The following is a 13,087-nucleotide window of genomic DNA, read 5'->3' on the forward strand; positions in this document are numbered from 1 at the left end:
ATGGATTTTGCTAAACCATTTATACCATGGTAGGTATATTTGCACTGCTGTGACTGGCAAATATGTGTAAAATACAGAGACAAATTAATGGGCCTGTTTAGACTTGGTCTCTTAATGCATTTTCTCTGATTGGATAGGTGGCTATACGTTCGTGAAAAGACCAGGTGTAAATGCCCTCCAAAACGCTTTTGAGACAGATTTAAATGTGATCACACAAACCACTTCAGGAGGTGGTCTGAGAATCATTCCAAACGAAACTGGACAAGTGTAAATGCATCTGGTTGTTGAAATCACTTATGTAAATTTTACTCCTCTCAAAATGTTAAAAATTAAATGTGTGAGGCAGTGTTATAGGCTATATAAGATGTTATAGCCAGATATATGACAGTGCTACTGAAACACTCATTGCCACAGGTGATAAAGTGATAAAGAATCTCTTTCAGCAAGCCAACACACAAACTTTTGCAAATAAAACTGAAAGTCGTAGATGCTGAACTAACATTCATCTTCATTAAAAGTAATGATAATAAATGATCTTACCAGCCCTGATGCCGCTCTCTCTTTATTAGCTGATGATAAATAAAATATAGTCCATATCTGTTGCTTTCATTGACTTGTCTTGAACTCTGTTAAATTTGCATATAGCGCAGGAATTGAAGATTTATATTTGCTTTGCTTTGCTTTTGCTTTGCGTGGCCAAGTGTAACCAGAACTGTTTTAACAAATGAAATCAAATGAGAGATATTATATGTAATTCTTTTTTCTTTTTTTTTTTTTTAAATCAAGGAGGTGAAAAAAGATGAGCCAAAGTCCAAAGAGGAGCCAAGGGAGGCTAAAGAAGCGAAGGAGGTAAAGGATGAGACTCCGTTACAGCGGCGAGCATCAAAGAATGTAGCAAGCCTGGCGCAGAGGATCAGTACCTATGGCATCCCAACCGGAGGACTCGGATTACAACCCCATTCTCAACCCCGTGCCTCAAAAAAGAGTGTGTTTCTGTTTTTATTTCAAATTTCACATCTTTTTTAAAACTTAAAGATGCTGTAAACTATTTTGTTTAGGAATACCACACATAAAATGAATACTACCTTTCTCTGTGGCCGCTCTAGACTATGTAAACAGAAAAAAAGTGGCCCACGCTTTTTAGCCATTCATAAAATGTAGCCTAACAGAAACGCTCTCTACCTGTTAATCATTTTGCACGTGTTTGAGTTTGCTGACATCGAGTTGACTGACATGTCTATGGAGGAAGGCCACACATTGTCAATGTATTGGGGTGGTCTAATTCAGTCTAGCAGAAATTAGCGTCATGGCTTACAGCATTTTTAATGTTAATTAGTTATTGGTGTGTCATTGTTTAGCTTTTTTATCATTAAATTGTCACAGTGGGCTGATATGTTTGTAGTTTACAGTAGTATAGCATATGGTGAATTCTGTCATTACTATATGTTTAGCTGTGTTTGTTTAGCTGGAATCAGAGTTTAGCACAAAAAGAGTTTAGCAGATGACAGCTTTGGCCAGTAGTGGGCAGCAGTAGCTTTCCTGTTGGGCCATGTAGCCTATTTTCATTTCCTCTGTCTGAGACTTGAGTGTATGACTGTCTCAGATTTTAGAGGAAGTCCACTTGATCCTTTCCAGCTGCATAGGAACATTATCACAGAATACAGCGATTGTGATGCCAACCTACATTCAAGGTTTCTTCTGAACAAACCATCTAAAACAGTGATAACAGTGGAATGTAGTTGCGTTTACCCTCCCTCTGTGCAGGTTATACCCTTGAGGAATTATTGGATATTTAGTTTAGTTTCTGCCCAATGCAGCTTTCATTTCAAGCTAACCATAGAGATAGTGTTTACATGGGCCCTCGATTAAACGGTACTGTCGTTTTGATATACCATGATACTGAATGATGACTATATTCACATACTATGGTATTCATATAATAATCCAAAGTTCACTATTGTTCAAAAGTTTGGGGTCAGTAAAAAATTAATATTTTTTATTCAGCAAGAATGCACTGAATTGATCAAAAATGACTAAAGACATTTATAATGCAAAAAATATATTTCAAATAAGTTTCTATTTATCAAATGTATCACTTTCTTAAGACTAATTTGGTAAACTGTCATTCAGACATCCCAGGAACTGGTTTCTTAAAAATATGTAGTTTTACTCATCCATAATAGTTAGCAACATATACATTGCTGTTCAAAAGTTTGGGGTCGATAGGATAAATATATATCTTATAATTATCTTATATATATATATATATATATAATATTTTTAAATAAGTGTCTTATGCTCATCAAGGCTGAATTTCTTTGATCAAAAATACAGTAAAAACAGAAATACTGTGAAATATATTTTAAATTCAAAATTACTTTTTTTTTTATTTAATATATTTTAAAATGTAATTTATTTCTGTGGTGGCAAAGCTGAATTTTCACCATCATTACTCCAGTCTTCAGTGTCACATGATCCTTTAGAAATCATTCTAATATTCTGATTAAGAAAAGTTTCATATTAGTATTATTATTATTATTATTATTATTATTATTATTATCAATGTTGTAAACAGTTGTACTGCCTAATAATTTTCTGGAAACATGACCATTTTTTTTTTTCAAGATTTTTTTGATGAATAGAAAGTTTATTTGTCAAAGAGTTGATGAAAAGAAACAACAACAACAATCTTTTCATTATAAATGTCTTTACATCCTTGCTTAATGTGTTAATTTCTTTCAAGTAATTGAAAGAAGTGTAATTGTTGAATAATTGCACCTTTCTCACAGCTAGTGACAGTTTCTTAATTTGGCTTGTAATATGGAACACCAATTGACCTTAGTCAGGTTAGACACCATATTGAATTTAATGGATGAAAACAAAGCTGTGGGGGATAGACTTACAGTCTTTACAATGGCAAGCATTGTATAAAGTTCTTAGACCATGTAATTTTCACAACTCAAAACTTTCAAAACTTGTTTTATGAAGTTTTGGTCTACTGATTTTTTTTTTTTTTTTTTTTTTTTTTTTTTTTTCCTAAAAGAGGCTTCGTCAGCTGAACAATCGGTATGTTGTTAAACAACAGTACAGTCCATTACACGCACTGTTCTTCTATCCCTCACAGCCTTTCTCTTTAAAGGGCACATGAATAATCTCAAGGAGAGGGTGTGGTGTTTGTGTGTGAGAGTGTATGTGTGCATTCACGTTCAATGAAGGCTTTTCCTGATTGCGTTAGTCGTCACTCACTGAGCCCTCTTCAGGTAGCTGGGGGAAATGTATCCCTTATATGCTGCCGTTATTGGCTGAGCATGTCAGGCCAGATCCAGAGTGACTTGTTGTGTTTTTCATTACAGAGCCCAAGAAGCGTCAGTGCAAAGTCCTGTTTGAATATGTGCCTCAGAATGAAGACGAGTTGGAACTGAAGATTGGAGATATCATTGACATCACTGAGGAGGTCAGCAGCTTCTGTCTTTTGTATTTAATCTCATAACTGAGTGTTTTGAAATTTGCGTTGAATGTATTCATTTTTCATATAAATTCTCACACGGTACATGCGGTGTGAGATATGATAGTTAAAATTTCTTGCAAAATGAGAATGATTTGCTTGTAATTTCAATTTCCCATGTGTTGTGGCACAAATTTGTCTGTTACTTGGTAGAAGCTAGATAGGGTAATAGACAAATAGCAACAGGGACAGGTTGCTTGACAACCCCCACATTTTTATAACAAAAATAAAAAAAAATAAATAAATAAAAAAACTATGCAAGACTAAGCCCGACTACATTAAATGTGGGCTCATTTGTGGCAAGGATTGCTTTGTGTGGTGAGTTATTGGCTGCTGAGTATGAAACCATCAAACTTGACTTTAGAGACAAAGAGACTTAATGTAATAATTTTATATATTTTTGGCATTTTTCAGTCTCTGCAGGGTGATAATGAATTTCAATTTAGGAATTGAACAAATCATGCTTTAAACAATTTTGTTGTTGTGTTGGTTTGTCACTTCATGTCCAATGTAAAATCTGGGTCCTAAAGTGAAACCAGTTGAAACTCAATGTCTTTTGAAATCGTGCATTTGATAATTCCTGTATTAGTGCTGACTGAGAATGATTTTTAGGTTGAGGAGGGCTGGTGGAGCGGAAGCATGAATGGGAAGTCTGGACTCTTTCCTTCCAATTTTGTCAAAGAAGTTGACTCAACTGAAGACACGGAGACCAGCGACGTTACAGACGAGCCAGGTACCGCTCAGCTAATCCTGTGATGCATTCTCGGGGAGGGCATGTCCATACAAGAAAACACTCAACAGAAACCTTTGTTGTTTTTTTGTACGTTTAAGGGTGTGTGTGCACTGTGTTTTTGAGGTGTTAGACCTAGTCAAGGCATCTGCAGATGGCAAAACTTTTTGTTCATGATTTTTTGTTTTTGTTTTGAGGCAGTAGGCCAACTGAAGCCATATAAAATTTTGTGAAATTTTAGTGTGCAATACTGTTCAAAAGTTTGGGGGTAGTGAGAATTTTTATTTATTTTTTTTTTTTGAAAAAGAAGTACTTTTATTCAGCGTAATTATCAAAAGTGACAGTAAAAACATTTTATAATGTTACAGTATATTTATATTTCAAACAAATGCTATTCTTTTGAGCTAAATCCTGAAAAAAAAATCTATCATGGTTTCCACAATATTGATAATAAGAAAGAAGTGCTTTAATGTTATTTGAGCACCAAATTAATTAGAATGATTTCTGAAGGATCATGTGACCCTAAAGACTGGAGTAATGGCTGCTGAAAATTCAGCTTTGCACCACAGGAGCAAATTACATTTTAAAATATATTAAAATAATCAATTGAAACAGTTATTTTAAATTGCTATACTATTTAAGAATATTAGCTTTTACGCTATTTTTGATTGAACAACTGCACCCTTGAAAAGCATAAGACTTCTTGAAAAAGTATAAAAGAAATTACCAAATTTAGTAGTTTAGTGTAAATGCCCTCTGATTGGTTGCATTCTAAATCTGATAATCGGGGGATTACCAATATAAACTGGGTACTTTTTATGAGCTTTGTATTAGCAATAGAGAGTCTGACTGAACAAATGATTCGGGTTAGTCTTACAATCTTGAACAGATCAGTTCATGGAAAAGATCAGACTCATAAAAATGATTAATTCGTAAATGGTGCATCGCTACTTCTGGCATGAACTCTCATGATCACAGAACAGCTAATGCAGATGTCAGGATTTTTAGTTCCAATGTCATTTTTTGTGAACTCATCCTTTAAATAATATCAGTTATTTTAGTAATGTTTACTTTGCAAGTGAAAAAGGACTTTTTAACGCCTTTTTTTACATCAGAACTTTGTAAAGCTTGTTGTTGCAGTACTCATACAGAGGTGTGTGTTCACAGATAACACAGATGGAGTGTCTAGCCCCACATCCCCTCACCCAGGCAATGGGGTCATGGCCCAGCCGAAGAAGATTATGGGCATCGGCTTTGGCGACATATTCAAAGAGGGCTCTGTAAAACTGAGAGTCTCCCAAAGAGGACCAACTGTAAATGAGGAAAAGAAAGAAAAAGTAAGTGTTGTTCTGCGCTTGACGATGTCTTTCCTTCCTGTAAGGACCATTTCTGATCCCAATAACTCCACAAAAAAAGCTTTTAGTATTGCGATTTGTCACGATCAAAATGAATAAAGTGGAAATTTGAAGCAGTTATAATGTTAACTTGACTGAAGCAGTAAATGGATTTCCACTCCAACCAAAAATGATTAACAAAGACGATAAATGTGACCATTTAAAAGAAAAGAAAGAAAAAAAAAACGTTTTGTTATAGCATTTGATGGTGCCACCATCTTGCAGTACTACAACCTGTGATGTCACGAGGTTGGTTGGTCTTGGTTCTGGTCTTTGATTTTCTGCTTAGTTGCTGCCATTATTACTAGTAATAGATAAACTCTAATATGTATCACCAAATAGACAACCAATAGATGGCTATTTGCAGGGAAATTCTGGGCTGATAAAAAATTGACAAACAAAAACAAGCCAGGACTTCTTCAGTGAAGAAAAAGCTGGATAAAAAACTTTATTGCATGGAATGCAAAAGGTTTAGAAAAGATGATGACAAAAAAAGATGATAGGATTGGGATAACATTTGGAGATTATCCAACGTATGGATTGTTAAATGTGAAGTTGCGGTAAGAAACCTTTATTTTGCGGTTTGCATCAGATTTGTGGAATTATAATTTGTTTATAATGGTTGTGGTTCATTTTAATTTCTGACAGATTTTGGCAACATATTGTATATCTAAGTATAACTATGGAAATCTTGAGGCAGTGAGACTTTGTGTCTGAATGCGTATCGGGAAGCGAAGCAGTACTGTTTTCCATTTCAGCAGCAGTTGCGCTTGTCTTTTGCTTGTAGTACTGCAAGATGGCAATGCCCTTGCTACAAAAGCTAGAAGAAAGCATAATTTTTCTTTTAAATTGTTACATTTATTGTGTTTGTTATATTTTAAAAAAAAAATGGAAATCCATTTACTAAATAATTTTAACTTGACCGACTTCATTTCCACTTTAAGTGTGAGTGTGCGCAAGATATGGCAGTACTGATGAAGAAGGAACTCCACCGCAAAGCAATTTCGCACAAAATAGTGCCATATAAAATCATATCATTGTCTTGGCATGTATGAAAATCTGTTCTGCCCATTCCCATAGCCATGAGCAATGGAGCGTTGAAGGATAATTACATGTTTAACTGCTTTACAAGTTTTGCCAGTGATTGCTTAAGACCTTACATATAGACACAGTCTCATGGTGAGACCTTCCTTTTTAGGCAGTATGCCTCTATTTTTGGACTTCATTATTTAGGGTGGCTGGATTTTGAAGCTTTCTGGCATGGGCTAGTTCTCTTATTATCATTTGTGCTCTGCACAGCTCAAACTGTCTGGCCTTTTGTTACATCCGCAGACAGCTGGAATGCAATGCATATTTTAGTTTCTAAAAGTGAAAAGTGCATTTTGTTAAAGGAATTGTTCACCCTAAAATGAAAATTAAGTCATTGTTTACTCACCCTGGAGTTGTTTTATTTGCACATGTTCTTCTTTCTTTTTTGGACCACAAAAGGAGAAATTTAAAAACAATATCCTGCTTACACTCGTCCATATAATGGCAGTGAACAGTAACCATCATCAAACTTAAAAAAAAAAAATGCTCACAGAATGGTTGCATGCGACATGTCATATTCTGGGGGTATGTGATAGAAATTTAATTATTACTTTAATTATTATTTAATGAATATCATTGGCTGTTGGTCTTCTGTGCACGGCTACATGGCATGGGCATTTGTAAGACTATTAGCAGTGCAGTTCACTCTGACTCACCCAGAAAAAGCACACAAGTTGTGAGAAACCCAGATTAATAAAATGTGGCACTGATATAGCTGTGCACAGAAGACGAATGAAGGTCAGGAATTTCGTTAAATCCTTTTTTTTTTTTCTTTTTTTTTAAACCAAATCCTATCTTATATCCCCAGAACACTTGGAGAACACGATGCTTTTGTGGCTTTTTTTTAAACCATGATGCTGGTCACTATTCACTGCCATTATATGGATGAGCGTGAGCAGGACATTTTTTAAAAATTCTCTTTTTGTGGTTCGAAAAGTAAACCTCATACTGTATTAGAACATCACCAGGGTATGTAAATGATGACTTATTTTTCATTTTAGTGTTTAACCTACATTTCTGGAAGCAACTAGAAATGTATCAGGCTTAAAGGGGTCATTAAGTAATTTTTTTGTTTTATTTTAATATGTTCCTTGAGGCCCACTTAAAGTTTTTTGCACAAAAAACAAATATATATATGCAGAGAAATGCTTTTCAACCTTCATTCTGACTCTCTTCTATGTTTTTAAGGGGTGGATTTTTTAAGGCTCTTTTAAGTCAGTAAACTGCGTCATTGCACAAGAAAAGTATCAACGCCCACTCGCTGTTGCACGTGAGCAAGTGTTTTGAAAACATTATCCATAAAAAGACAAAGCATTATGAAATTGTTTACTTACAGTTTGCAGTATATTTTCCGTTTGACATTACAGATCCCACAATATCCAAACTAGCCATTTTTGGACTTTGGTTAAAGCTGTAGTCTGTAACTTTTTTTGGTTACAAATGATTCAAAATCAATTTTTGAGCAAGTACATAACCAGCCAGTGTTCAAAACTATGTCCTTTCCTTAGCCAGATTCACAACGGCACATTTGTAATAATGTTTCTTAATCCGGATGGTAGTGGTGGGTTTCTGCGGGAAATTCGAGCATGCAGCCGTTCGTCTTTGTGTCATTACGTCACGTCTGTTTACATAGAGAAGGAGTTCCAGCTAGTAGGCTATGGTGGAGGATGCTACAGGCGGCAGATAATTTATAGCCTTTTCTCACAGCAGCTGCAATAATTAAACTTATCATTTTGACTGTGGATTGTAATCCAGAAAGTTCCAAATGACAATCATCAGTGACAACTGGAGATTCACCTGTAGTCAAAAGCAAAAGACTTCAGACTGCGGAGTGGCTACATAATTTGAAATCTACAGGTAACACTAATACACACTAAATACACAGTCATGCGATGCTGGTGATGTTAACATTAACAATTTGAGAACAAAGTATAACAATAATAATAATTTGCATGGTTTGACGTGATCCGACCTAATCACCGTTGGCAGCGCGATTTATTGTAATGCTTTCTTTCTCAGTTGGTCAGAACAAAAGTGGCAGACATGTTACTTACTTTTTCAGATGACATTTTCTGGTGAAAATTCTTATTTTGGTCATACTTTCAAGACGTAGAATCTGGTATTTCAAAGTACAGTATCCACACCGATCTGGTGACTGACAGCAAACATTAGATTCATCCGTGCTGAGGAGCCGTTCTGATGCACAGCCCACGTAAAGTTGATAATTCTGCAAATAACTGCAATTGCAGGTTTCAAACAGAGATGGTGACAAAGAGGCAAAACTTATGGACTGCAGCTTTAAATAAATGCTCTTTTTATAATAAGGAGGATGTGAAACTTGCAGAATGTTTTAATGGTCTTTTGACACATAAGAGTACTTTATACCAAGGGAAATTTGATTTCTCCTATCATGACCCCTTTAAAGACAACTTCAAATCGAGATGAACGCTATTTATGTTCATTATAAATGCCCCTGAATACATATTGTGCTTGATTCATTAGTGAAAAGATTCAAAAGTAAAAAGTTTTGTAGAGAAAAAAAATTCCAGATAATGCTTTAGTAGTTTTTTAATTATTTAAAAATTAATTATTTTTTAAATTATTTTTATTATTTAATTTGTGTATGTGTTGTGTATACAGTATGTTGTCTTCATAATATCATGCTTTTTATTTTTCCGCATCCATTATAAGTGGATCTATGTAAATGCATATATATAGGTGCCTTTATATTTAAGGGTCCTTTGCATTAAAAAGTATAGAATAATATTAACCAATAATGTCATAGCACTTGAATAATTACATTTCTCACTATATTTTCAAGTAATAGTAATACTATTCAGAAGTTTGGGGTTTTAAAATGTTTTTGAAAGTAGTCTCTTATTTACTGCATTTATTAGATCAAAAAACAATAAAACTGCAATATTGTGAAATATTGCAATGTAAAGTAAATGTTTTCTATTTTAATATATTTTAAAATGTAATTTACTCCTGTCATGCAAAGCTGATGCAAAGCTGAATTTTCAGCAGCCATTACTCCAGTCTTAAGTGTCACATGATCCTGAAGAAATCATTCTGATATGCCAATTTGCTGCTCAAGAAATATTTTCTTTTTATTTATATTTTTGAGTAAATAGTGCTACTTTTTTTCTAGATTCTTTTATCAATAGAAAGTTCAAAAGCACAGCATTTATTTTCTGTCCCTTTTGGTCAGTTTATTGCATCATTAAAAAGTATAAAAGTATTCATTTCTTGAAAATCTTACTGAACGTTTGAATGGTAGTGAACAACATATTAATGTTATTAAATGCACCACAAATTACCTTCCATGTTATTTTTAAGTCATTTAGGTCTTGTAGTATTAATGCATTTAACCAATACTTCCTCTCTCCCTTTTTATCACATTTTGCATCCCATTATACCATTCAGATTAGTTAAATCTTCTACTATATCTTTATCAAGAGCTCAGAGGTCATTTATTTCACATCATCATGTGATGTAAGGGTTAGAGAATTTACTAAATACCTGTAGGTTTCTTACTCACTGTTTGCGTACTCATTAAAAAAACAAAACAACAGAAAAAACAGTTGGTTTTGTGTCCTTGCGCAGGTGCACTGCAAAATTCGAGACTAAATTTGGCATGCTCTGCCATTTACTCTGTACATATGTAACGGGCAACAGTGGTTGCTTATCCAGCATTCCTTTCATCCAGGCATGGCTGATCTGTCTCAGTCTGTACCTTCCAGTGTGCAACTGCATGTGTTTGTGTGGCTGCCGTGTCAGTAAATCCATTTGTGGTTCTGCTTCATTTTAGCCAATTCCATCATTACCATCTACCACAAAATCCACCCCTTTGAGCACTCCTGAACCCCCTAAAGGAGAAAAAGAAGCAGAGAGCAAAGGAAAAGGTAAGTTCATGGGAAAGGTGATATAAAGCTGTATGTGAAAACCAAAATAATGATAGGAGATTTCTGGAAATGGACCAGACATTAAATGCCTGAAATCCATGACATCCTGAAATCTATGACTAATTGACATGAGTTTTCCTCCTCTTGGGAATCAGAAGCCCAATTTTAGATTAGCATATCTTGTTTTTGGAAATGCCTGTGCTTTACTAATGTATAATGTATTGTGAAATGCATTTTCTTATGCAAACACCATCAGATCAGGAAGTAGGAATGCTAACAGATAGCTTTCACCAGCTATTGTAGATCCCTTTAGGCGATGTTTCTATACGCACTGCCATTACTTTAGACATTAAATGATGCCTGCACAACACAAGCAGACCAAATAACTTGGCAGTGTGTCACTTCAGGCACTCCACAGCTTTTTACAACAGCAGTTTTTAGTAAAGAGTCTGCTGTAGGTACCAAAGACAAATCACTGTAACCTGTATTCTTTTTTTTCTTGTCTCTCTGCAGTAAAAGAATACTGCAAGGCCACATTCCCCTATGAAGCAACTAACCAAGATGAGCTGGATTTAAAGGAGGGTGACATCATCCATGTACTGAGTAAGGTACGTAACAGGCAAAGAAAGTGTCTTCTCAATCACATACATCTCTAAATAAAAAAATAAAAAGGGAATAAGACATTTAGCTTTAGTGTTTAGCCATCATGGAGCAGTGTAAACCAGTTTTGGCTCCACCTTTTGCAGAAGCGTTCAAACCAATTAATTCGCCAAGGATTTAGGTTAGATTTGCAAACTATGCCAGAGAGGTAGATTCAATGGTACATGTTACAATTGCATATCACACACTGTTATTGTATGCATGGAAATTGCTGTTGTTAATGGTTTATAGGAAAAGTTCACACAAAGATGAAAATAGTCTAAACCTGTATGAGCTATAAAGCAAGTTTTAAATTGACTTCTCAAAAATGACTTATCAAAATATAAAAATTCAAATGACGGGTAATTATTGATTATGATGGATTTTTTTACGATCCTGTCCATCAATATGACGGCGAAACGCAAGTCTAACGCAACCTCTAATGTGTGTGTGTGTGTGTGTGTAATATATATATATATATATATATAATATATATATATATATTATATATATATATATATATATATATATATATATATATATATATATTTTTATATTAACATCTGGATCTGTGCACAGCTGAATCATCAGACGTTATACAGGTAAGCAAGCAAGGACAATAGCGAAAAATGGCAGATGGAGCGATAATAACACATGATCCATGATTACATGATATTTTTAGTGATATTTGTAAATTGACTTCTAAATGTTTCGTTAGCATGTTGCTAATGTACTGTTAAATGTGGTTAACGTTACCATCGTTTCTTACTGTATTCACGGAGACCAAAGCCATGTCGTTATTTTCATTTTTAAACACTTGCAGTCTGTATAATTCATAAACACAACTTCATTCTTTATAAATCTCTCCAACAGTGTAGCATTAGCTGTTAGCCACGGAGCACAGCCTCAAACTCATTCATAATCAAATGTAAACATCCAAATAAATACTATACTTATATAATTGGGTAGCTGCATGATGAACACTTCATAAAGATCCATTTTGAGGGTTATATTAGCTGTGTGAACTTTGTTTATGCAATGTATTATGGAGTCGCGAGCTTGGGGCGGGGAGCGCGAGCATTTAAAGGGGAAGCACGCTGAATCTGCGCATATTTAATGATGCCCCAAAATAGGCAGTTAAAAAATGAATTTAAAAAAATCTATGGGGTATTTTGAGCTGAAACTTCACAGACACATTCAGGGGACACCTTAGACTTATATTACATCTTGTGAAAAAGCATTCTAAGGCACCTTTAATGCTATCTGCAGACACTTTGAACATTTATATGAGACTGTAGCTGTTGTATATCATACTAATGACTTCTGTTCTGTTAGAAACATGAGGATGTGTTTGCTTTATTCAAGTTAAGACACATGGAGGTCGTTTTCACACAGCCACCATTTGTCAAAGGCCTTGAGCAGGAAGCAGATCACAGCTGGAAAATATTTTATACATGACCACCATCTAGTGGCAAGGGATATATCTACATTTCCCATTCATAATGATGTGTATTTAAACTTTTAAGACCTATTATTCAGAAACTGTTGTGTAGTAAGCAATTTATGTTCAGTGGTGGATGGTTTTGGTGTTTTAGGACACAGGAGAGCCAGGATGGTGGAGAGGAGAGATCAATGGCAAAGAGGGAGTTTTCCCAGACAACTTTGTAGCTCTGCTTCCCGAGACAGACAAAGAGGTAAATTTACATTCATTAATGCTGTTATTGATGTATTCCGTAGGAGTCTTCATTATCCGGAAAGGAAATTGAACCACCCAATGCAGATGTGCAATTTAAAGAAAGCAGAAAGGAAAGTTGTTACCTCAAAA

At 34.8% G+C, this 13,087-nt stretch overlaps 1 protein-coding gene across 3 annotated transcripts in view; it reads left to right on the forward strand.

Moving 5' to 3' along the window:
• Positions 1 to 13,087, forward strand: part of cd2ap (CD2-associated protein) — a 56,273-nt gene that overhangs the window by 18,540 nt on the left and 24,646 nt on the right. For 2 of the 3 annotated variants that reach the window (XM_067384142.1, XM_067384144.1), the window contains 7 exons: positions 787 to 985; positions 3,354 to 3,454; positions 4,118 to 4,238; positions 5,403 to 5,572; positions 10,530 to 10,623; positions 11,137 to 11,231; positions 12,858 to 12,956. In XM_067384142.1, the coding sequence (XP_067240243.1) occupies positions 787 to 985; positions 3,354 to 3,454; positions 4,118 to 4,238; positions 5,403 to 5,572; positions 10,530 to 10,623; positions 11,137 to 11,231; positions 12,858 to 12,956 (879 nt within the window). Of the gene's footprint in view, positions 1 to 786; positions 986 to 3,353; positions 3,455 to 4,117; positions 4,239 to 5,402; positions 5,573 to 10,529; positions 10,624 to 11,136; positions 11,232 to 12,857; positions 12,957 to 12,999; positions 13,067 to 13,087 lie in introns of all 3 variants that reach the window. The other variant, XM_067384143.1, reaches the window with a different exon arrangement.

Source organism: Chanodichthys erythropterus, chromosome 4 (genome assembly GCF_024489055.1).
Source record: "Chanodichthys erythropterus isolate Z2021 chromosome 4, ASM2448905v1, whole genome shotgun sequence".
NCBI classification, from domain to species: Eukaryota; Metazoa; Chordata; class Actinopteri; order Cypriniformes; family Xenocyprididae; genus Chanodichthys; species Chanodichthys erythropterus.